General features: G+C 58.5%; 1 protein-coding gene across 1 annotated transcript in view; it reads left to right on the top strand.

Moving 5' to 3' along the window:
• The window catches only part of megf8 (multiple EGF-like-domains 8), a 102,743-nt gene that overhangs the window by 70,847 nt on the left and 6,272 nt on the right, over positions 1-25,624 (top strand). The window contains 13 exon segments of the mRNA XM_052045381.1: positions 500-644; positions 1,673-1,875; positions 2,269-2,382; positions 3,313-3,428; positions 6,629-6,824; positions 10,921-11,092; positions 12,008-12,171; positions 17,135-17,239; positions 17,241-17,280; positions 17,874-18,114; positions 19,897-20,026; positions 20,857-21,058; positions 24,813-25,081. Coding sequence (XP_051901341.1) covers positions 500-644; positions 1,673-1,875; positions 2,269-2,382; positions 3,313-3,428; positions 6,629-6,824; positions 10,921-11,092; positions 12,008-12,171; positions 17,135-17,239; positions 17,241-17,280; positions 17,874-18,114; positions 19,897-20,026; positions 20,857-21,058; positions 24,813-25,081 — 2,097 coding nt within the window.

Here is a 25,624-nt window from a genome sequence, read left to right as displayed (position 1 = left end):
GTGATTGCGCTGAAGAGGGTGCAGAGGAGGTTCACCAGGACTTTGCCTGGGACGGAGCGTCTCGGTTACGAGGAGAGGCCGGGTCTGTCCTCCCCGGAGCGGAGGAGGTTGTGGGGGGGACGTGACAGAGGTGGACGTCATGGGGAGCACAGATGAGGGAGATGGTGAACAACTTTTCCCCATGGCAGAGAGGTGTAAAGCTAGAGGGCACAGGTGAGGAGAAAGAGGGTGAGAGGGGGAAATTTTCCACCAGAGGCGGGGGGGAATCTGGAGCGCACTGCCTGAGGGGGGTGTGGAGGCAGAGACTGTCACAATACTGGAGGATCTGCACCAACACTTCAGCACTTGGATCACCAAGACAGGGAAGGGGACGGACTGAGTGCTGGGGAACAGGGTTGGTGCAGGTGGGTACTGGATGGCAGGCATGGACACGGTGGGTCTGTTGCTCTGCTGTGGGACTCTTGTGACTCTAAGAGCGGCCCCTCCTTTTTAACCCCAGCAAAACTACGTCTACGTTTTCGACGGGATCCCGAGGTTCCTCACCGACTCCCAGCCGGACAGCGCCATCTACTCCGACCCGCACCTGATCGGTGCGTTCTGTGGCAGCGGTCAGGACAAGCCCGTCACAGTGGAGGCTGCCTCAGGTAATGCCGAGGCTGGAGGTGAGAGGGGATAGCTTTGAGGGGGACCCCCAAGGGGTAACCCCTTCATGTGCGGGGGGGGCGGGCTGCTGCGTGGAACGAGCCGCTGCCAGAGGAGGTGATGGGTGCAGGGATAGGGAAGGTTGAGAAGGATAATGGGCCAAATGCGGGCAGGTGGGACTGGCCCAGGTAGACGAGGCTTGCCTTCGTAGGCCGAGGCACCGGGTGCAAGAGATGGGTCGTGTGATTGCGGCTGTAGCTGACGTTGGTTCAGGCACACTTGGGAGGGCTGTGTGCAGTTCTGGTCACCGCTCTGTAGGAATGACTGGAGCTAAGGAGGTCTGAAGCAAGAGAGAAGGAGGCAGGAAAGATTCACGGGGATGTTGCCAGGACTGGAGGGCTGGAGTTACAAGGAGAGGCCGGGACTGTTTTCCCTGGAGCGAAGGAGGCTGAGGGGTGACCTGATTGAGGCTTGTAAAGCCATGAGGGGCATCGGTAAGGTGGACCGTCACAGTCCTCTCCCCCGGGTAGGGAAGTCTAAAACTAGAGGGGACAGGTTTAACGTTGGTCAGCATGGACGAGTGGGGCCGAAAGGCCTGTTTCTGTGCTGTACGTCTGATTCTGTGAATCTATAAATAGCCCCAATGCGGTCTGTGACGGGGAGAGACCCCTGTCCTGTGTGGGGGAGTGTCATGACCCATTCCCTCCCCGCTCCCGTCCCCCGGTCTGTGATGGAGAGAGAACCCCTCCCCGTCCCTCGGTCTGTGACAGTGAGTCGCTTAGCCCCCCTCCGCCCCCACCCCTGCCAGTCTGTGACGGGTGAAGTATCATGTCCTGTCCCCCAATCTATGACTGGGAGAGACCCCCCCCCCCCCCCCCCCCCCCCGACTGTGACGGGGAGTGTTGTGTCCCTCCCCCTCCCCGTTCCCGTTCCCCGGTCTGTGACGGGGAAAGGTTCCCCCAGTCATTGATCGGGTGGGGCGGGGGTTAACGCTGGCACCGTTCACACTGCCCCTCTCCATCCCTGACAGGGGTCCTGACCGTTTACTTCGAGGCCAATGTTTCCCGCCTCGCTGGGCTGCCACAGGATGGATTCAACGCCACCTACCGTGTCCACCAGTGCCAGGACGGGGACTGCGTGTGCCAGGACGGTGTTCCGGGACCGGGCTGCCTGTCCCAAAGGCCGTGTCCCAACAACTGCTCCCGTCACCTGCAGGCCGGCTTCTGTGATCTGGTGAGTGCCACACAGGCTGCAGCCAGCTCCGGGGTCCCGGGGACATGGGCAGGGAACGTTCCGGATGTCCCAGGGATGCGGGGAGGGAACATTCCAGGTGTCCTGGTGAGTGCCGCACGGCCCGCAGCCGGCTCCGGGGTCCCAGGGATGTAGGCAGGGAACGTTCCGGGTGTCCCAGGGACATGGGGGAAGGGGGGGGGGGGGGGGGGCGGAGCATTCCTGGTGTCCCAGGTGCGTGGGGAGGGAACAATCCTGGAGATGTGGGGTGGGAACATTCCTGAGGAAATGGAGGGAAACGTTCCCTGTGTCCCGGGGGCGTGGGGAGGGAACATTCCTGGTGTCCCAGGTTGTGGGGTGGGAATGTCTTCCGGGAATCATTCCCTGTCGTTCCAGGAGTCGGGACGCTGCATCTGTGGGGACGGATTCGCCGGGAGAGACTGCGGATCTCAGACACACCCAGGAAGCATTGTGTGGGAGACGCTGTCGGAGAGCCGAGCAGAGGGATCGGTGAGTGCCGAGGATCCGTCGCCCGTCCCTGGCTCCACGGACCCCCTCCCACACCACAGACCACCCTCCCTGTCTCTGCGGACCACTACCCCCACCAGACACCACCCCCACCACGGACCACCCCCCCCACGGACCACCCCCCCACCCCCACCCCGGTGCGGGGACCCCGAACCTCTGACAGTCGCTCGACCCCCTCTCCCGTTGCTTCCTGTGGGATCTCACTGTGCATGACACACAACCTCAAATGGTACAGCACAGGAACAGGCCCTTCGGCCCACAGTGTTGGTGCCGTTCATGATGCCAATCTAACTGGGCGAGGCCCATGTCCCTCCATTCCCTGCCTGTTCCTGCCTCTTTCTAACAATCTGTTAAATGTTGGTATCGTATTTGCCTCCACCCCCACCCCTGGCAGCACACTCCAGGCACCCACCGCTCTCCATGTAAAAATAAAAACTTGCCCCGCACATCTCCTCTGAACTTACCACCTTAAATCCATGCCCTCTAGTATTGGACATTTTGACCCTGGGAGAAAGATTCTGACTATCTATGCCTCTTATAAACCTCTATCAGGTCTCCCCTCAGCCTTCGCTGCTCCAGTGAAAACAACCCATGTCCAACTTCTACACGTGCTCTCTAATCCTGGTGAGCCCCTCCTGCACCCTCCCTTATGCCCTCTAACCCTGGCGACCCCCTCCTGCACACCTCCAGTACCTCTGCACCCTCCCCATCCTCCCTGTGGCGGGGCGACCAGAACTGCGCGCACGGTCCTCCAGATGTGACCTAACCCGAGTGTTCCGCACAAGCGGGCTGCTTCACTGCGGCAGTCGACGTGCGCAAGGGTTCCTAGTGGTGGTGGGGGGGGGGCGCGGGGTAGGGGGGTGGGGGGGTGACTGCTGCCGGGTGACCACCTTCTTCCTTGTGGATGTGCAGGACAGCAGAATGCCGCAGCCCCGGCTGGGACACTCAATGGTGGAGGGTCCGGACTCCACCCTCTGGGTCTTCGGAGGCCTGTCGATCAGAGACGGGATGTTGAGCAGCCTGCACAGGTGAGCAGGGGCCATGGGCTGAGGTCGGGGGTGGGGTTCATCCAGGGTCCCACCACAGTCACTGGAGGGGGGTGTTTATCCAGTGTCCTACCACAGTGGTCACTGGAGCAGGGGTGTTTATCCAGTGTCCCCCCGCCCCCCCCCAATCTGTGCACAGACCCTGGCATAATGGGTGTCAGTGTTCCGGGCTGCGGATGGGGGAGACGGGTGTAGGGACATCCAGGTCTGGGGATGGAGATGGGACTGGGAACGGGGATGGGAATTGAGCGGGAAAGTAGATGGGTTGGGGACCGGGGATGAGACCGGGAGCGGATCCGGGCGCAGGAACAGAGGCGGGAGCGGAGACTCTCGTCACCATGGAGCAGAAGGGGCCGGAGGCCGGGATGTACGCAGCCCCCAGGGTCGGTCAGGGAGCCATGACAGTGGAGGAGACCAGCAGTGGGGAGCTGAGGCTGTGGTGAAGGAGGAGGAGAAGTGGGGGTGGGGGAGGGGGGGAGGAGGGGTGGGGGAGCGGGGGAGGAGAGGTGGTGACAGAGGGGGAGGAGACGTGGGGAGGACTGGGAATGGAGGGGGGACACGGGAGGTCAGGAGATGGGGGAGGTGAGGAGATGGGGTTGGGATGGAGGGGGAGGAGACGAGGGTAGGGGAGTGGGAACGGAGGGGGGACACGGGAGGGCAGGAGGTGAGGTGAGGGGGTGTGGGATGGAGGGGGAGGAGACGAGGGGAGGACTGGGAATTGAGGGGGGTGACACAGGAGGGCAGCAGATGGGGTGTGGGGCAGGGCGGGGGGAGATGTAGAGAAACCTCTCGGCCCCCCTCCTGACCATACACAATGTCTGAAGCTCCAGGGCCCCGTGGGTGAAGAAGTACCCTCTCGTCTCTCCTGAACGGCTGCTCCCTCGTTCTGAGTCCTGCCCCGGTGTACACACCTGGCAGTGTGCTGTGGGGATGGTCAATGGCACAGAACCGTACGGCACACAGGCCCTTCGGCCCAACTCCTCTGTGCCGACCCCAGTACCCACGGACACTCCTGCTCCGGCCCCCTTTCCCTCTACTTCCTCCTTATCCAGGTGCTTGAACAAGCGCGTTTAAACCCTGTCATTGTGTCTGCCTCCACCACCTCGTTCCACACACCCACCACCCTCTGGGTGACAAACTTACCCCTCCGATCAACTTTCTCCCCCCTCACCTTAAACCTGTGTCCTCTAGTCCCAAACTCCCTGCCCTGGGAAATAGATCCTGCCCTGGGAAATAGATCCTGCCCTCATAATTTTACAAACCTCCTGCGTTCTGGTGAGAACAAACCCAACCTGTGCAATCTCTCCTTGTGACTACAGCCCTCCGTTCCTGGGCAACATCCTGGGGCGTCTCCTCTGCACTCTCTCCATCACTGCCCCATCCTTCCTGTGGTGCGGTGACCAGAACGGTGCACAGTACTTCAGCTGCGGTCTGACCAATGCTTTCTGCAGCTGCAATGTCACGTCCCAAAGCTTTCTCTCCCTCTTCTTCCCTCTCTGTCCCTCCCCCCTTCTCCCTCCCCCCTTCTCCCTCCCTCCCCCCTTCTCCCTCCCTCCCCCCTTCTCCCTCCCTCCCCCTTCTCCCTCCCTCCCCCACTCCCCCCTCCCTCCCCCACTCCCCCTCTCCCCCCCCCAATTTCAAACCTATGAAGGCAGAGCAAACCCAAATGCCTCCTTCGCTCCCCCATCCACCTGTGTCACCACTTCCACAGAGCGATGGACTTGCGCCCCAAGTTCTCCCAGCATTCCTGAGTCACCCGATACCAGGATTTCACCTCCCAAAGTGCATCACCCCGCCCCAGTCTGGATGTAATCCCATGGTCCCGGCGCTCCCACAGCACCCTGAGACAACCCTCCTTCGCTCTCTGCCACCAGGAGAGGAGGCTGAGCCCCAGGCCCGTCCTCCCAGACGCGTCGTGAGCACATCCCGTTGATGGTTTGGAGCCTGGCCGACAAATTCAGGGCAGGGGCGGATATTGCCGGCACACCACGGCCCGTGGCCGCTGCTGGGGGCCGCCCCAGTCCCGAGGACTGAACACTTTCCCCGATGGTCAGAGACACCGGCCGTTCCCCAGCACCTGGTCCATACCCTTCCCCTGCCTTGGTGATTCAAGTGCTGCTCCAGATTCTCCTGTAGTGTTGTGGGAGTCTCTTCCCCCCACTGCCCCCCTCCCCCCAGGTTCCACATTCACCTCCGATGGGCTCCACTCCGATAACCCCCTCACCCTGAACCTCTGCCCTCTGCCCTGGGGAAATTTTCCCTGCCGTCTCCTCGACCTACACCCCTTCTAACTTCTAACTTCTATCTTTATCTTCATTAGTCACCTGTACATCGAGACACACAGTGAAATGCATCTTTTGCGTAGAGTGTTCTGGGGGCAGCCCGCAAGTGTCGCCACGCTTCCGGTGCCAACATAGCATGCTCACAACTTCCTAACCCGTACGTCTTTGGAATGTGGGAGGAAACCGGAGCACCCGGAGGAAACCCACGCAGACACGGGGAGAACGTACAAACTCCTTACGGACAGCGGCCGGAATGATCCCGAGTCGTTGGCGCTGTGAAGCGTCAAGCTAACCACTGCACTACCGTGCCTTGTACCTTGCACCTGTGCCTTGCAGCCCCCTCCGGTCCAGGGAGAATGGACCCGTCTCTCCCCCCCCCCCCCCCCCCCCTCACCCCCTGTCCCTCTCCGTGACCAAAACACTCCGCCCCAGCCAACGCCTGGTGAACTGAAAGTGGCCACACTTTGGACTCCACACCTCCAGCCCCCCAAGAGTCTGAAACCAGAGGGCGCAGATACAGGGTAGGAGGGGAGAGACTCAAAGGAGACCCGAGAGACCCAGTGGGTGGGGAATACCTGGAACAAGCTGCCGGGAGGAGTGGTTGAGGAGGGTACAACATTTAAGAGGGGAGGGGGCTTTGATGGCCCCTGAACGCGGGCGACTGGGACCAGCATGGACCAGTCGGGCCGAAGGGCCTGTTTCCCGTGCGGCCTGACTCCACCACCCCTCTGTGGTGCAGTCACATCCCGCAGGCTCGCTCCATTGCCGTGGGGAGTCCATCAGAGAGGCACGGGTGCTGGAAAGCGGGGGTGGGGGGGGTGGTTGTGAGGGTGCATCCGCCGCGGTGAGAGTCTCCAAACACAGTCCCCCCTCTGTCTCTCCCTCCCCCCACCCCGAAAGGTATTCGGTGGCCGACCGGCGGTGGAGTCAGCAGGCCAGCGCGGGAGGCAGGGGTCCCAGTCCACGGTACTTCCACGCGGCCGCCTCCAGCCCCTCCCGCGACACCATGTTCGTGCTGGGGGGTCTGACCCCGTCTGGGGTCACCGGCGAGTTCTGGCTGCTCGACCTGTGGACGCTAGAGTGGTGGCTGGCGGAGGTAAGGGCGGGTCTCGGGGTCGCTGGCGGGGGTGGAAGGGGCGGAGCAGAAACGGGGGACACCAGAGCGGGAGACGTTGGCTCAGGCACTGCTGCTCTGGCTGATGTTTGTGTGCACGGGAACCCTCTCCCGTTCCACAGGGGAAATCCTTTCCACATTACGGGACTGGCTGTGTGATGATAGCAATTCAGGACCCCCCCCCCCCACCCCACCGTTTTCCCTCGTTGCTGTGGCCCCTTTCCCTTCTCACCACCTCCCTCCTCGTCCCCACCTCCACGGTCCTCTCCTGTCAGAGTCCTCCTCCTCCAGCCCTTTGCCTCTTCCTCCGATCATCTCTCAGCTTCTCACATACCTCCCTTTCATCCACCCACCCACCTCCCCCCACCACCCACCCACCTCCCCCCCACCACCCACCCACCTCCCCCCACCACCCACCCACCTCCCCCCCACCACCCACCCACCTCCCCCCACCACCCACCTACCTCCCCCCACCACCCACCTACCTCCCGCTCCCCACCCACCTCCCTTTCATCCAACCACCCACCTACCCCCCCACCACCCACCTACCCCCCCACCACCCACCTACCTCCCCCCACCACCCACCCACCTCCCCCCACCACCCACCTCCCCCCCAATACCCACCTACCCCCCCACCACCCCACCCACCTCCCCCTCCCCACCCACCTCCCTTTCATCCAACCACCCACCTCCCCCCCACCACCCACCTCCCCCTCCCCACCCACCTCCCCCCAATACCCACCTACCCCCCCACCACCCACCTACCTCCCCCTCCACACCCACCTCCCCCCCACCACCCACCCACCTCCCCCCCACCACCCACCTACCTCCCGCTCCCCACCCACCCACCCACCCACCTCCCCCCACCACCCACCCACCTCCCCCCCACCACCCACCCACCTCCCCCCCACCACCCACCTACCTCCCCCTCCACACCCACCTCCCTTTCATCCAACCACCCACCTCCCCCCACCACCCACCTCCCCCTCCCCACCCACCTCCCCCCAATACCCACCTACCCCCCCACCACCCACCCACCTCCCGCTCCCCACCCACCCACCCACCTACCTCCCCACCTACCCCCACCCTCCCCACTCCCCCATCCACCACCCCTCTACCTTCCCCCCCACCCACCCACATACCTCCCCTCCCCCACCCTTTTACCTTCCCCTCCTCCCCCCACCCATCTACCTCACCCCCTCCCCCACCCATCTACCTCACCCCCTCCCCCACCCACCTACCTCCCCCTCCTCCCCCCACCCACCTACCTCACCCCCTCCCCCACCCACCTACCTCCCCCTCCCTACCTACCTACCACTCCCACTCCCTCACCCACCTACCTCCCCCACCTCCCTCCCCGACTCCCCCACCCACATTCCTCCCCCTCACCTACCCACCTATCCCCCTTCCCTACCCACCCACCTCCCCCCACCCACCTACCTCCCCATCCCCCCTCCCTCACCCACCTACCTCCCCCTCCCCCACCCACCCACCTACGCCTCCCCTCACCCACCCACCTCCCCCCACTCTCCGGGACTCACCTCTCCCCTGCCAGCCGGTGCTCCTCCCACTTCCCCTCCCCTTCTATTCTGACTTCTGCCCTCCTCCTCTCCAGTCCTGATGAAGGGTCTTGACCTGAAACGTCGGCTGTTTATTTCCCCCCGTGGATGCTGCCTGACCTGCTGAATTCCTCCAGCACTTTGTGTGCGTTGCTCCAGATTTCCAGCATCTGCAGAATCTCCTGTGTCTCAAACACACCAGATCCAATGTAATTGAAGGGAAATCCAAATTACCGTGCAACACAGCCCATTGAACCGTTTGCAAGTCACCTTTCACTGCCGTGTTTACAAAGTCACCGTGCACCAACCCCTCTCCACCGTGCACCCTTGGAGAAAAGCCCCCACTGATGTCTCTGTGCTGCGGGTGGTCTCAGATTCCCCACTTCTGCCTCACCCTCCCGACTTCTCCACACACGGCGCTCGGAGCCCACTCTTGCCTCCCCCCCCACACTTGGATACAGCGCAGCTGACTCCCTCAGTCACACCCCGGCATTAACTGCGAGCAGCTGAAGTCCCCATCACCCGATCCCTGGGGCACGTTCCCGACCACAGCCTCCCTCCTGAGGGAGGGGTCACAGTGATGCTCGTCCCCATCTCTCCTGCCACTCTCTCCCCCCTCCCCCAGCCATCCTCCCCCCAGCCCTCTCGGCCCCCCTCCCCCGAGCCCTCTCGGCCCCCCTCCCCCGAGCCCTCTCGGCCCCCCTCCCCCCAGCCCTCTTGCTCCCCCCCTCCCCCCAGCCCTCTTGCTCCCCCCCTCCCCCCAGCCCTCTCGGCCCCCCTCCCCCCAGCCCTCTTGCTCCCCCCCTCCCCCCCAGCCCTCTTGCTCCCCCCCTCCCCCCAGCCCTCTTGCTCCCCCCCTCCCCCCAGCCCTCTTGCTCCCCCCCTCCCCCCAGCCCTCTTGCTCCCCCCCTCCCCAGCCCTCTTGCTCCCCCACTCCCCCGAGCCCTCTTGCTCCCCCACTCCCCCGAGCCCTCTTGCTCCCCCACTCCCCCGAGCCCTCTTGCTCCCCCACTCCCCCGAGCCCTCTTGCTCCCCCACTCCCCCGAGCCCTCTTGCTCCCCCACTCCCCCGAGCCCTCTTGCTCCCCCACTCCCCCGAGCCCTCTTGCTCCCCCACTCCCCCGAGCCCTCTGCTCCCCCACTCCCCCGAGCCCTCTGCTCCCCCACTCCCCCGAGCCCTCTGCTCCCCCACTCCCCCGAGCCCTCTGCTCCCCCACTCCCCCGAGCCCTCTGCTCCCCCACTCCCCCGAGCCCTCTCCGTCCCCCTCCTCCCAGCCCCTTTGACCGCCAGTGACAGGACCCGAAGAGGGGAGGGCTGTCCCGAGCCTGATCGGATTCGGATCAGCACTGAACGTGTCTGCAGGCACTGAAGACCCGTGGTGAATGAAATTGCTGGTAACACCCAGCGGGTCAGGCAGCGTCTGTGGAGAGGGGGACAGTTCATGCTTCTGGTGCAGTACGTTGGAAGTATTTCGAGGTCAGGAGTTGGGATGTCACGTAACAGCTGTACAGGGCGTTGGTGAGGCCACGTCTGGAGTGTCGTGTACCGTTCTGGTCGCCCTGCTGTGGGAAGGACATCGTTAAACCAGGGAGGGTGCAGGAGAGGACTCACGTGAACGTTACCAGGACTGGAGGGCTGAGTTATGAGGAGAGGCTGGATAATCCGTGGCTGTTTCCCCTGGAAGCGTAGGAAGCTGAGGGGTGACTTCACAGAAGTATAGAGATGTGTGGGGCACAGAGAGCGGTGGGTGCCTGGAATGTGCTGCCAGGGGTGGGGGTGGGGGTGGAGGCAGATACAATAGAGGGGTTTAAGAGGCTCTTAGACAGGCCCATGGATGTGCAGGGAATGGAGGAATATGGACATTGCGCAGGCAGAAGAAGTTGGTTTAGTTGGGCATTTAACTACTAGTTTAATCAGTTGGGTCAGAGGGCCTGTTCCTGTGCTATACTGTGCTGTTCTCTGTGGATATAAAATCAGGAGCAACATAGACGTGGTAAATAGCTGACGTCTTCTCCCCAGGGTAGGGGAGTCTAAAACTGGAGGGCAGAGGTGTAAGGTGAGAGGGGTAAGATTTAAAGGGGACCTGAGGGACAAGTTTTCCACACAGAGGGTGGTGGGTGTGTGGAACGAGCTGCCAGAGGAAGTGGGAGAGGCAGCTATAATGAAAAGACATTTGGACAGGTCCACAGTCGGGGAAGGTTGGGAGGGACAGGTGTCAGATGCAGACAGATGTGACTAGCTCAGGAAGGCACCTCGGTCAGTATGGACGAGTTGGGCCGAAGGGCCTGTTGACGTGCTGTGTGATTCTCCGAAGGGCTGTTGGCCTGGTTCTCCCTCCACGGACGCTGCCTGAACCACTGGGTGTTCCCAGCACAGTGGTACGGAGGGTGGGGTTGGTTGGGCCGTGGTGGGCACTGTAGGGGGTGGGGGGGGGAGGTGGGCTCGACCTGCGCACCCGGGGCCGGGGCAGTGATGGAGGCCACGGGGCACTGATCTCCCTCCTCCTCTCCCCTCCACAGTCGGAGCTGATTCCCCCTGTGGCCGGACACACCATCACCCAGTGTCGGAACTCCTCGCTGCTCCTGATCGGAGGTTACTCTCCACACAATGGCTTCAACAACAAGCTGCTGGAGTACAGCATGGACACAGGCAGCTGGAGTGTGGAGCAGCACACGGGCACCGCCCCCACAGGTAGGGACGAGGGGAGGCTGGGAACTTCTGCGGGGGCACAGGGGGTCCTCAACCCTGGTCTGTGGGAGGGGGCAATGAGCATCTCTCTTCGTCTGGGGGTGAGAGGTCAGGGTGCGCTCTGGGGGGGTGACAGGTCAGGGTGCGCTCTGTGGGAGTGACAGGTCAGGGTGCGCTCTGGGGGGGTGACAGGTCAGGGTGCGCTCTGGGGGGGGTGACAGGTCAGGTTCTTCTCTGGGGTGAGAGGTCAGGGTGGGCTCTGTGTGAAGGAAGAGGTCAGAGTGAATTCTGTGTGGGGCTGAGAGGTCAGGCTCTGCTCTGGGGTGAGAGGTCAGGGTGCACTCTCTGGGGCTGAGAGGTCAGGCTCTGCTCTGGGGTGAGAGGTCAGGCTCTGCTCTGGGGTGAGAGGTCAGGCTCTGCTCTGGGGTGAGAGGTCAGGCTCTGCTCTGGGGCTGAGAGGTCAGGGTGCACTCTGGGGCTGAGAGGTCAGGCTGTGCTCTGGGGTGAGAGGTCAGGCTGTGCTCTGTAGGGGTGACAGGTCAGGGTGCGCTCTGTGGGGCTGAGAGGCCAGGTTCTTCTCTGGGGTGAGAGGTCAGGGTGGGCTCTGTGTGAAGGAAGAGGTCAGAGTGAATTCTGTGTGGGGCTGAGAGGTCAGGCTCTGCTCTGGGGTGAGAGGTCAGGCTCTGCTCTGGGGTGAGAGGTCAGGCTCTGCTCTGGGGCTGAGAGGTCAGGGTGCACTCTGGGGCTGAGAGGTCAGGGTGCACTCTGGGGCTGAGAGGTCAGGCTGTGCTCTGGGGTGAGAGGTCAGTGTGCGCTCTGTGTGGGGGTGAGAGGTTAAGTGTGCTGCGTGGCGCCGATACAAATTACACGGGGCCCGTCTCCCTCCCTGGGTGACAAAGGATCTCTGTTCCCTGACAGGTCTTTACGGTCACACTGCCGTCTACCACACTCCCACCGACGCCGTCTACGTCTTTGGTGGTTACCGGTTCCACCTGGAGACCGTGTCAGCCTCCGCTGAGCTCTACAGTTTCCACCTCGGCACCCTGACCTGGAGTCTGCTCGCACCCTCCCATGGCTCAAAGGTGAGAGCACCGCGATCCCTCCGGCACCATCCCAGATACCCAGCACCACAATCCCTCCGGCAACATCCCTCGTCCCCGGCACCATGATCCCTCCAGCACTGTCCCAGATCCCTGGCACCATGATCCCTCCGGCATCGTCCCAGATCCCCAGCACCTTAAGACAAAGGAGCAGAATTAGGCCGTTCAGCCCATCAAGTCTGCTCCGTCATTCGATCATGGCTGGTTTATTTTTCCCTCTCGACCCCGTTCTACTGCCTTCTCCCTGTAACCTTTGACGCCCTTACTATTCAAGAACCTATCAACCTCTGCTGTAAGTACACCCAATGACTTGGCCTCCACAGCCCTCTATGGCAATGAATTCCACAGATTCACCGCCCTCTGGCTAAAGAAATTCCTCCTCATCTCTGTTCTAAAGGGACGTCCTTCTATTCTGAGGCTGTGCCCTCTGGTCCTAGACTCTCCCACTACTGGAAATATCCTCTCCACGTCCACTCTATCCCGGCCTTTCAATATTCGGTAGGTTTCAATGAGATCCCCCCTCATCCTTCTAAACTCCAGCGAGTACAGGCCCAGAGCCATCAAACACTCCTCACACGTTAACCCTTTCACCCCCAGGATCGTTCTTGTAAACCTCCTCTGGACCCTCTCCAACACCAGCACATCCTTCCTTGGATATGGGATCCAAAACTGCTCACAATACTCCAAATGTGGTCTGACCAACGCCTTACAAAGCCTAAGCGTTACATCCTTGCTTTTATATTCTAGTCCTCTCGAAATGAATGCTCACTTTGCATTTGCCTTCCGTACTACTGACTCAACCTGCAAGTTAACCTTAAGGGAATCCTGCACTGGGATTCCCAAGTCCCTCTGCACCTCCGATTTCTGAATTCTCTCCCTGTTTAGAAAATATTCTACATCTTTATTCCTTCTACCACAGTGCGTGACCGTACACTTCCCTACGCTGTGTTCCATCTGCCACTTCTTTGCCCATTCTCCCAACCTGTCCAAGTCCTTCTGCAGACTCCCTGCTTCCTCAACACTACCTGCCCCTCCACCTATCTTTGTATCATCTGCAGACTTGGCCACAAAGCCATCAATTCCGTCATCCAGATCGTTAACATAACTGTGAAAAGTAGCGGACCCAACACCGACCCCTGAGGAACACCACTAGTCACCGGCAGCCAACCAGAAAAGGCCCCTTTATTCTCACTCTTTGCCTTCTGCCAGTCAGCCAATCTTCTTTACCATGCTGGTACCTCTCCTGTAATACTGTGGGCTCCTATCTTCTTTAGAAGCCTCAAGTGTGGCACCTTGTCAAAGGCCTTCTGAAAATCCAAATAAACACCATCCACTGACTCTCCTTTGTCTATCCTGCCTGTTACTTCCTCAAAGAATTCCAACAGATTTGTCAGGCAAGATCTCCCCTTAAGGAAACCATGCTGACTTTCATCCTATTGTATCATGTTCTTCCAAGTACCTCAAAACCTCATCCTTAATGATGGACTCTGACATCTTACCAACCACTGAGGCCAGGCTAACCGGCCTATAATTTCCTGTCTTTTGCCTCCCTCCCTTCTTAAAGAGTAGAGTGATTTCTGCGATTTTCCGGTCCTTCAGAACCATTCCTGAATCTGGTGATTCTGGAAAGATAACTACTAATGCCTCCACAATATTTTCAGCTACCTCTTTCAGAACCCCGGGTGTAGTCCATCCGGTCCAGGTGACTTATCCACGTTCAGACCTTTCAGCTTCCCAAGCACCTTCTCCTTAGTAATAGTGACTACACTCACTTCTGCCCCCTGACTCTCGAATTTCTGGCATGTTTCTGGTGTCTTCCACAGTAAAGACTGACGCAAAATACTTAGTTTGTCCGCCACTTCTTTGTTCCCCAGTACTACCTCTCCAATGTCATTTTCCAGCGGTCCGATGTCCACTCTTGCTTCTCCTTTACTCTTTATATATCTGAGAAAAACTTCTTGTATCCTCTTTTATACTATTGGCTAACTTACATTCAAATTTCATCTTTTCTCCCCTTATTGCTTTTTCAGTTGCCTTCTGTGCTTTTTAAAAGCTTCCCAATCCTCGAGCTTCCCACTAATTTTTGCAATATTGTATGCCCTCTCTTATGCTTTTATGCTATCTTTGATTTCCCTTGTCGGCCACGGTTGCCTCATCCTCCCTTTAGAATGCTTCCTCCTCTTTGGGATGAACTGATCCTGCGTCTTCCAAATTTCTCCCAGAAACTCCTGCCATTGCTGCTCTACCGCCATCCCTGCTAGGGTCCCCTTCCAAATCCCCTCTGGCCAGCTCCTCTCTCCTGCCTCTGTAGTGACCTTTACTCAACTGTAGTACCGTTACATCCGATTTTAGCTTCTCCCTCTCAAACTGCAGGGTGAATTCTATCATATTATGATCACTGCCTCCTAAAGGGTTCCTTCAGCTTAATCTCCCAAATCAAATCTGTTCATTACACAACACCAAATCCAGAATTGCCTTTTCCCCAGTGGGCCCCGACCCACAAGCTGCTCTAAGAAGCCATCTCATAGGCATTCGACAAATTTCTTCTCTTGGGATTCAGAACCAACCTGATTTTCCCAATCTACCTGCATATTGAAATCTTTCATGACCACTATAACATTGCCCTTTTTACATGCCTTTTCTGTCTCCTGTTGTAATTTGTACCCCACATCCTGGCTACCATTCGGAGAGGCCTTTATACAACTCCCATCAGGGTCTTTTTTACCCTTGCAGTTTCTTAACTCTACCCACAAGGATTCTACATCTACTGATCTTATGTCACTTCTTGCTGAGGATTTGATTTCATTTTTTACCAACGAGCCACACCACCTTCTCTGCCCCACCTGCCTGTCTTTTCCGGTAGGATGTGTGTATTCTTGGATATTTAGCTCCCAGCTGTCACCTCTCAGCCACGACTCTGTGATGCCCACAACCTCGCTTCTCCCCTTTTCTATTCGCTATAAGCTCATCTACCTTGTTTCGTATATTGCATGCATTCAAATAACACACCTTCAGTCCTGTACTCACCACCCTTCTTCTCAAATTTGTCTCCATGTTGCCTGAAGTTAAATTCTTTTTCCCTTTCTAAACTTTCAGTCTTATTCTTTATGCTGGAGACTTCAGTAACCTCTCCTGCACTCCCCTTCCCTTTTACTTTATCCATACTTTTCGAATCTGTTGAACCCACCCCCTACTGTTTAGTTTAAAGCCCTACCCACAGCCCTGGTCACGCGATTCGCCAGAGCCCTGGTCCCGGCGTGGTTCAGGTGGAGCCTGTCCCATCGGGACAGCTCCCCCCTTCCCCAATACTGGTGCCAATGTCCCACGAATTCAAACCCACGTCTCCCACACCAGTCTTTAGACTTTCAAAAGGCCTTTGACAAGGTGCCACATAAGAGACTGATTAATAAGATGAGAGGTCATGGAATTACAGGTAGGATAACAGAATGGGTGGAGCATTGGCTGGTTGACAAGAAGCAAAGGGTGGGAATAAAAGGATCTTGTTCTGGTTGGCTACAGGTTTACTAGTGGTGTTCCGCAGAGGGTCGGTGTTGGGGCCACTTCTTTTTACCTTGTACATTAACGATTTGGATGATGGAGTAAATGGTTTTGTGGCTAAGTTTGCGGATGACACCAAGATAGGTGGAGGAGTAGAGAGTATTGAGGAGACAGGAAGGTTGCAGAGAGAGCTAGATAGTTTAGGAGAATGGGCAAGGAAATGGCAGATGAGATTCAATGTTGAGAAATGTGCAGTTGTACACTTTGGAAACAGAAATAAACGGGCAGGTTATTATCTAGAAGGAGAGAAAATTCAAAGTACAGAAGTACAAAGGGACTTGGTACTTGTGCAGGATACCTCAAAGGTTAACCACCAGGTCGGATCGGTGGTAAAGAAATCGAATGCTATGTTGGCATTCATTTCTAGAGGTATAGTGTATAAAAGTAAAGAAGTGTTGATGAGGCTCTACGGGGCACTAGTGAGGCCTCATTTGGAATACTGTGCACAGTTTTGGGCCCCATATCTTAGGAAAGATGTGCTGATGTTGGAGAGGGGTTAGAGGAGGATTTACAGGATGATTCCCGGAATGAAAGGGCTTACTTATGATGAGAGTTTGTCGGCTCTTGGACTGTACTCGAGTACAGAAGAGTGAGAGGGGACCTCATAGAGACACTTAAAATGTTGAAAGAACTGACAGAGTAGATGTGGTCAAGCTGTTTCCCTTAGTGGTGAGTCCAGGACCAGAAGGTACGATCTTAGAATTAGAGGGTACAGGTTTTAAGAACAGAGATGAGGGAGAAATTTCTTTAGCCAGAAGGTAGTGAAATTTATGGAATTCCTTGCCACGTACAGCAGTGGAGGCCCGATCTTGGAGGCGTTTAAGGAAGAGATAGGTAGATATCTAAATAGTCGGGTATCAGGGATATAGGGGATAAGGCCGGAAATTGGGTTTAGAGTAGTGTCTCCCCCCCCCCAATTCTCATTTCTTTTTTCCCCTTTTCTTTGGAGCAGACTCAATGGGCCGAATGGCCTACTTCTGCTCCCTTGTCTTGTGATCTTGGAAGCCACGCATTTAACTCTCTGATCTCATTGACCCTGTGTCAATCTGCACGTGGTTCAGGCAGCAACCCTGAGATTATTGCCCTTTTTGGTTCTGCTTTATAATTTAGTCCCTAGCTGCACAGCCCCAGCCAATTCCGCACTAACCCCCCGCTCCCTCCGTTTCCCTGACGTTCCGCACTAACCCCCTGCTCCCTCCGTTTCCTGATGTTCCGCACTAACCCCAGCTCCCTCCGTTTCCTGATGTTCTGCACTAACCCCCCGCACCCTCCGTTCCTGACGTTCCGCACTAACCCCCCGCACCTCCGTTTCCTGACGTTCCGCACTGACCCCCCGCACCCTCCGTTTCCTGACGTTCCGCACTGACCCCGCTCCCTCCGTTTCCAGCCACTCTCCCGTATTTTCCACGTGTCCGGCCTGCTCCACAACACGATGGTGGTGGTGGGAGGTCGCTCCCGAGCGGGAGGATTTCAGTGCGACGTCCTGTTTCTAACAGATCAACTGTAACAGCTGGATCAGCCCCAACACCACAGGTAGTGGGGGGGGGGGGAGGGGGAGACGGGAGGAGGGGGAATCAGGGAGATGGGAACGGGAGGGGGGTTGATAACAGAGTTTTCCTTATCTGCCCACCAATGTCCCCTGCCCCCACCGACACCCCCCACCCCCCCCATCAACACCCTCTCCCACTCCCCCGACTGCCCCATCCCTCCCCCCCCCCAAGTCTCCCTCTTCCCCTCCTTCTCCCCCCTGGTGTCCCACTCTCCCCTCTCCCCCCCCCCCCGGTCTCTCTCCCCTTCCTTCCTCCCCCTCCTTCCTTCCTCCCCCTCCTTCCTTCCTCCCCCTCCTTCCTTCCTCCCCCTCCTTCCTTCCTCCCCCTCCTTCCTTCTTCCCCCTCCTTCCTTCCTCCCCCTCCTTCCTTCCTCCCCCTCCTTCCTTCCTCCCCCTCCTTCCTCCTCCCCCTCCTTCCTCCTCCCCCTCCTTCCTCCCCCCAACCCCTGCCTCCATTCTTCTCCTCTCCCCCCCCCCCCCATCTCACCCCCTCCAAGCCCCCCCCACCCCCCCCCCCCCCCATGCTGGTCTCCTGCACCCGACCCCACCCCCCTGACTGCTCCGCCTTGTTTTGCAGGGGTGTCTGTGGTGGGGGAGCCGTTGGAGGGGTCCATCGCCCACGCGGCGGTCGTGCTGAGGAACAAGCTGTACATCTCGGGGGGGTACCGGGGGGTGGCCCTGGGCTCCCTGGTGTCCCTCTCTGCCCCGCACGACCCCTGCCTGGTCTTCACCAGCCCCGCCGACTGCAACAGCAGCAGCTGTGTGTGGTGTCGCTCCCTCCGCAACGGCAGCTGCCTGTCCACTGACGAGGCAGAGAGGTAGGTGTGGTGGTGGGGGGTGGGGGGGGGGGGGGGGGGGGGTGGTCCTGGCGGGAGTGGCGTGGGGATGCCAGGGATGGCTGTCCGGGGGGGAGGGGCGCAGGGTCCTGGGGGGAGGGGCCTGGGGGTCCCGGGGATGACTGTGTCCCGGGGGGAGGGGTGTGAAGATCCCAGGGACGGGTGTGTCCCAGAGGGAGGGGTGCATGTGTGCCAGGAATTGCCTCTCTCTCTCCCCCCTCACCTCTCGCTCTCTCTCTCCCCCTTCACCTCTCTCTCTCTCTCCCCCCTCACCTCTCTCTCTCCCCCTCACCTCTCTCTCTCTCCCCCTCATCTCTCTCTCCCCCTCACCTCTCTCTCTCTCCCCCTCACCTCTCTCTCTCTCCCCCTCACCTCTCACTCTCTCCCCCCCTCACCTCTCACTCTCCCCCTCACCTCTCTCTCTCTCCCCTCACCTCTCTCTCTCTCCCCCTCACCTCTCACTCTCTCCCCCTCACCTCTCACTCTCTCCCTCTCACTCTCTCCCCCTCACCTCTCACTCTCTCCCCCCTCACCTCTCACTCTCTCCCCCTCACCTCTCACTCTCTCCCCCCTCACCTCTCACTCTCTCCCCCTCACCTCTCACTCTCTCCCCCTCACCTCTCACTCTCTCCCCCTCACCTCTCACTCTCTCCCCCTCACCTCTCACTCTCTCCCCCTCACCTCTCACTCTCTCCCCCCTCACCTCTCTCTCTCTCTCTCCTCACCCCTCTCTCTCTCCTCACCCCTCTCTCTCTCTCCTCACCCCTCTCTCTCTCTCTCCTCACCCCTCTCTCTCTCTCTCCTCACCCCTCTCTCTCTCTCTCCTCACCCCTCTCTCTCTCTCTCCTCACCCCTCTCTCTCTCTCCTCACCCCTCTCTCTCTCTCCTCACCCCTCTCTCTCTCTCCTCACCCCTCTCTCTCTCTCTCCTCACCCCTCTCTCTCTCTCTCTCCTCACCCCTCTCTCTCTCTCTCTCCTCACCCCGCTCTCTCTCTCTCCTCACCCCTCTCTCTCTCTCTCCTCACCCCTCTCTCTCTCTCTCTCTCCTCACCCCTCTCTCTCTCCTCACCCTCTCTCTCTCCACACCCCTCTCTCTCTCTCTCTCCTCACCCCTCTCTCTCTCTCTCTCCTCACCCCTCTCTCTCTCTCTCTCCTCACCCCTCTCTCTCTCTCTCTCCTCACCCCTCTCTCTCTCTCTCTCCTCACCCCTCTCTCTCTCTCTCCTCACCCCTCTCTCTCTCTCTCCTCACCCCTCTCTCTCTCCTCACCCCTCTCTCTCTCTCTCCTCACCCCTCTCTCTCTCTCTCCTCACCCCTCTCTCTCTCCTCACCCCTCTCTCTCTCTCTCCTCACCTCTCTCCTCACCCCTCTCTCTCTCTCTCCTCACCCCTCTCTCTCTCTCTCCTCACCCCTCTCTCTCTCTCTCTCCTCACCCTCTCTCTCTCTCTCCTCACCCCTCTCTCTCTCTCTCCTCACCCCTCTCTCTCTCTCCTCACCCCTCTCTCTCTCCTCACCCCTCTCTCTCTCTCTCCTCACCTCTCTCCTCACCCCTCTCTCTCTCTCTCTCCTCACCCCTCTCTCTCTCTCTCTCCTCACCCCTCTCTCTCTCTCTCTCCTCACCCCTCTCTCTCTCTCTCTCTCTCACCCCTCTCTCTCTCTCTCTCTCCTCACCCCTCTCTCTCTCTCTCTCTCCTCACCCCTCTCTCTCTCTCCCACACCTCTCTCACCCCCCCCCCTCTCACCCCCCCCCCCCCCCCCCCCCCAGGTATGGTGTGGAACCGGGCACCCCTCACTGTGACCCGTTGCCCCGCCCCTTGGAGACGTGTCGTCACCTGAAGACGTGCAGTGAGTGTCTGGCTCTGCACCCCCGGCTCACGGGGCAGGTGCAGCGCTTGGTAAGTAGCAGATACCCACCCCCCTCACACCTCCCCATCACCCTCAACCCCCTCACACGCACCACCCACAAACCCACCGCTCACCCCCCACACACCCCTCCCCGTCACCCCTTGACACCCTCCCCACCTCACACCCCCCACACACCCCTCACAGACATCACGTCACCCCTCGATCCCCCACCCCCACACACCCCTCAGAGCCTCATCCCACCACCCCTCAACACATCCCACGTAATCTCACCCTGTCACCCCTTAGATCCCTTAGCCCACCCATCGTTATTCACTCCCTCCCCCGTCCCCCTGTGATTCGCTCCGCCCCCCGAGATTCACTCCCACTCTCCCGCCCCCCGTGACTCGATCCCTCAACTCCTCCCTCCCACTGTTACTTGCTACCCCTCCCTCCCCCAGTGACTCGCTCCCTCTCTCCCCCTCCCTCCCCCAGTGACTCGCTCCCTCTCTCCCCCTCCCTCCCCCTGTGACTCGCTCCCTCTCTCCCCCGCCCTCCCCCTGTGACTGGCTCCCTCCCTCCCCTCCCTCCCCCTGTGACTGGCTCCCTCCCTCCCCCTCCCTCCCCCTGTGACTGGCTCCCTCCCTCCCCCTGTGACTGGCTCCCTCCCTCCCCCTGTGACTGGCTCCCTCCCTCCCCCTCCCTCCCCCTGTGACTGGCTCCCTCCCTCCCCCTGTGACTGGCTCCCTCCCTCCCCCTCCCTCCCCCTGTGACTCACTCCCTGTCTGACTCGCTCCCTCTCTCCCCCCCCCACCGTGACTCGCCCCCTCCCCCCGTGACGCAACCCCCCCCCCCCCCATGACTCACTCCCTCTCCTGTGCAGAGGTGTAAGTGGTGCACCAACTGCCCAGAAGGGGCCTGCATCAGCACCAATTCCAGCTGCAGCAAGGAGAACGACTGCCGCATCAACCAGCGGGAGATTTTCATCGCCAGCAACTGCTCCGAGATCTCGTGCGAAGCCTCTGACTGCCAGAAGTGCACCGCCTCTGGCAAGTGTATGTGGACCCGGCAGTTCAAACGCACAGGTAAACCTGGGTGTCCCGAAGAACCCTCTAAAACCCCTCTAAACCCTCCCTGCCCGAGTACTTGTACCTGCCTCAACCACTTCCTCCAGCAGCTCATTCCATATACTCACCACCCTCTGTGTGGAAAAAGTTGCCCCTCAGGTTCCTGTTAATCTCTCCTCTTTCACCTTAAACCTGTGCCCTCTAGTTCTTGATTCCCGAACCCTGGGAAAAAGATGGTGCACTTTCACCCTATGATTTTATACACCTCTATAAGATCACCCCTCTGTCTCCTACACCCCAGTGAAAAAAAGTCCCAACCTGCGCAACCTCTCTCTAACTCAGTTCCCTTGAGTCCTGGCAACATCCTCGTAAATCTCCACTGCACTTTCCAGGTCGTTCACATGAACCATCAGTAACTGAGGGTTACTGGCTCCTCCACTAGTTCCGTCCTGAGGCCAGGACCCCTGGCTCCGTGTGCTGAGGCCAGGACCCCTGGCTACTGCACTGGCTCCGTCCTCCCAACCTGGAAAACACCCCCTGATTCCAACTCTCTGCTCTCTCTGCGATAAGCAGTTTTCAATCCATGCTCACGCCACATCCTCCAGTACCATGGGCTCCCACTCAGTGGACTTTTACATAACACCTAATGAAATGCCTCCTGGAAATCCAAACACCCCACATCTGCAGAGACCCTGGGGTGCAAGTCCATGGCTCATTGAAAGTGGCTACACAGGTAGACAGGGTGGTTAAGAAAGTTTAAGGAATGCTTGCTTTCATTAATGCTCTGTGCCTGTGATGCTGCTACAGGTAAGTCTTTCACTGCACCTGTGCACACATGGACTTGTGCCTGTGACATTAAACTCAAATATGCCTTTGAGAATCCGATAAAGAGGAAGGGAAGATGTTGTTGGAAGTAATATTGAAGCCAACCGCACAGAGTTCTCCTCTGTGGACTCTGCTTGTTACATCCTCAAAGAACTTGAGCAAATTTATCAAACGTGATTTTGTTTGTCGTATATATAAAATGTGGATGGGTGGGTTAGTAAGTTCGCAGACAATATGAAGATTGGTGGTGTTGTGGACGGTGTAGAAGGTTGCCAAAGGACACAACGGAATATAGATCTGTTGTAGATATGGGCGGAGAAGTGGCAGATGGAGGTTAATCCGGGCAAGTGTGAGGTGCTGCACTTTGGGCAATCCAACGTGTTCCAACTGCACTTTGGGCAATCGAACAGCATCCTTATGTACAGAGGGATCTTGGGATCCAGGGACATGGCTCCCTAAAAGTAGCCACACAGGTCGAAAAGGTGGTGAAGAAGGGGTACGGCATGCTTGCCTTCATAAGTCGAGGCATCAAGCTCAAGAGTCAGGAAGTTATGTTACAGCTTTATAAAACCCTGGTTAGGCCACATTTAGTATTATCAATTCTGACTGCCCCATTATAGGAAGGATGTGGAGATTTTGGAGATGGTGCAGAGGAGGTTCACCGGGATGCTGCCACGTTTGGAGGACGTGCGCTTTGAGGAGAGGTTGGACAAACCGGGGCTGTTTTCTCTGAGGGGAGATTTGATAGAAATTTATAACATTTAAACGAGCCATAGATAGAGTAGACAGCCGGTATCTTTTTCCCAGGGTTGAAATGCTGAGTATTAGAGGGCATGCATTTAAGGTGAGAGTGGGAAAGTACAGGGGAGATTTGCGGGCAAGTTTTTTTTACACAGAGAGCAGTGGTTTCTGGAATGTGCTGCCAGGAGTGGTGGTGGAGACAGATGGCACAGGAGCATTTAAGAGACCCTTAGGTAGGTACATGAATATGCAGAGAAGGGAGGGATATGGTCAATGTGCAGGGAAGAGGGATTAGGTTACTTAGGAGTCATTGGTTTAATTAGTTCAGCACAACATTGTGTGCCGAAGGGCTGTACTGTTGTATGTTGTGTGATTCACCCTTCATAAAACCACGATGACTCGGTTCAATCACATTCAGCTTCTCAAAACGATGGGCTATTTAGAAACACAGCACAATTCAGGGCCTTCGGCCCACAAAGCTGTGCCGAACATGTCCCTACCTTAGAAATTACTAGGCTTACATATAGCCCTCTATTTTTCTCAGCTCCATGTACCTATCCAAAAGTTTCTTAAAAGACCCTATCGTATCTGCCTCCACCACCGTTGCCGGCAGCCCATTCCATGCACTCACCACTCTCTGAGTAAAAAACATACCCCTGACATCTCCTCTGTAGCTACTCCCCAGCACCTTAAACCTATGTCCTCTTGTGGCCACCATTTCAGCCCTGGGGAAAAGTCTCTGACTATCTACCCGATCAATGCCTTTCATCATCTTGTATACCTCTATCAGGTCCCCCCTCATCCTCCGTCGCTCCAAGGAGAAAAGGCCGAGTTCCCTTAACCTGCTTTCATAAGGCATGCTCTGCAATCCAGGCAGCATCCTTGTAAATCTCCTCTGCACCCTCTCTATGGCTTCCACATCCTTCCTGTAGTGAGGCAACCAGAACTGAGCACAGTACTCCAAGTGGGGTCTGACCAGTGTCCTATATAGCTGCAACAATACCTTTCGGCTCCTAAATTCTTGCTCGAGATACCCCAGCCTATCGCCAACAGCAGATGTCAGGCTAGCAGACCTGTAGCTGGAGTTGCCCACTTTCTGTCTTCCTCCCTGGAGTCCTGTCTGTGATCTTCCAGTGGCTGGCAGCCTGACAAACCCCATCTAATGGCCCCACCACCTCTGCAGCCAGTTCCGGAAAAGTCCTCGGGTGCAGACTGCTGGGACCCAGCCACTTGTCTGCCTGTAGTCCTATCAGGTCATCCAATATCACCTTCCTCACGCAGGGGTTGTTGCAGGTTCTCCCTTCCTACTTCAAACTACCTGGAATATTTACACCATGGAGACCAGAGCATTGGTTCAGACAAATTACCTGACATTGATCATCAGTCCCACTCTCCGGAGATCCGCTCATCTTCTCCACACTCCGGAGAGCCCCATGCTGTTGGCTTCGATGTTACTTCCAGTTTTCTCATCCCAACGACATCTTCCCTTCCTCTTTATCGGATTCCCAAAGTCGCAGTCAGAGTTTAATGTCACAGGCACGTCCATGTGTGCACAGCTACAGTGGAAGACTTACCTGCAGCAGCATCACAGGCACAGGGCATGAGGTAAGCAGCGTTCACAGAAAAACATCAATTGTACACAATCTTTTCAAGGAATATTTACAGGATTCTTGCTGCAAGTTCCTGAGGGATCCCCAGTGCTCTGGTCCAGCACCAGTGCTGACAACTAATATCTCCGAGATTATGTTTAATTTTATGGTTAATTGTCATTGTTTCAACTTGTAAACCCAGTGACCTTCCTCGCCCCCACTGACCCTCCCCCATCCCCACGGTCTGCCCCCACTGACCCTCCCACCACCCCATCCGCCCCCACTGACCCTCCCCCCCGCCCTGTCTGTCCCCACTGACCTTCCCCCCCCCCCCCCCTTCCCTGTCCGTCCCCACCGGCCCTCCCCCCGACCCGTCCGTCCCCATCGGCCCTCCCCCCGACCCGTCCGTCCCCACCGGCCCTCCCCCCAACCCGTCCGTCCCCACTGGCCCTCCCCCATGGTCCGCCCCCACTGACCCTTCCCTGACCCATCCATCCCCACTGACCTGCCCTCTGCCCCATTCATCCCCTGTGACCCTGCCCCATAAGCGATCCTCTGCCATGATAATCTGGGCTGATTTGTTTCCACCCCCCCCCCCCCCCCCCATTCTAACACAGGGGAGACCCGTCGGATTCTCAGTGTTAACCCCGCCTACGACTGGACCTGCTTCAGCCACTCCCTCCGCAACGTCTCTCCGATGCCGGTGGAGTCCTCCCCTCCGGAGCCCTGCCCCACCCCCTGCCACAACCTGACCAGCTGTGCCGACTGCCTGACCTCCAACGGGTCTGATGGGGGCTGGCAGCAGTGTGTGTGGAGTCTGGCCCTGCAGCAGGTGAGGAGCCATCCCAGCCCCTGGGGTCATCCCCAGTGGGGGGAGTCGGGGGGAGTGGGACGGAGCGTCGGGGAGGGGTAGGGTCAAGGTGGAGGGCGGAGCGTTGGGGGAGGTGGGGGAGCGTCGGGGAGGTGGGAGTGGGGCGGATCATTGGGGAGGGGCTAGTGCCAAGGGGAGGGCGGATCAGGTTGGAGCATCGGGCAAGGTGGGGGAGCGTCGGGGGGTGGGGGAACGATAGTGGGGTGAGTGTCGCGGGCGGACCGTTGGGGGGGCGGTGGTTATCACGTGGACAGTGTGGGCAGATAAAATGGACACAGACATAGAGAATGTACAGCAGGGAAACAGGCCATTCGGCCCAACGCATCCGTGCTGACCCATCCCCACATCCCAGCACCTGGCCCCACCCTTCGATGTCAGCGCCATCCAAGTGCCCACCCAGGCATTCCTTCAGTGTTGTCAGTGACCCCGCTGCCCCACCCTCCCCGCCCTCTGGGTGAGAGAGGTCAACCGCCCCCCCCACCCCCCAGATCCCCTCTTGTGTCCCCTCCCCAGATCCCCTGTGTCCACACCCCCGATCCCCTCTGTGTCCCCCCACCA

The sequence above is a fragment of the Pristis pectinata genome, chromosome 39, assembly GCF_009764475.1.
Source record: "Pristis pectinata isolate sPriPec2 chromosome 39, sPriPec2.1.pri, whole genome shotgun sequence".
Classification (NCBI taxonomy): domain Eukaryota; kingdom Metazoa; phylum Chordata; class Chondrichthyes; order Rhinopristiformes; family Pristidae; genus Pristis; species Pristis pectinata.
This window is presented reverse-complemented; position numbering and strand designations above follow the sequence as displayed.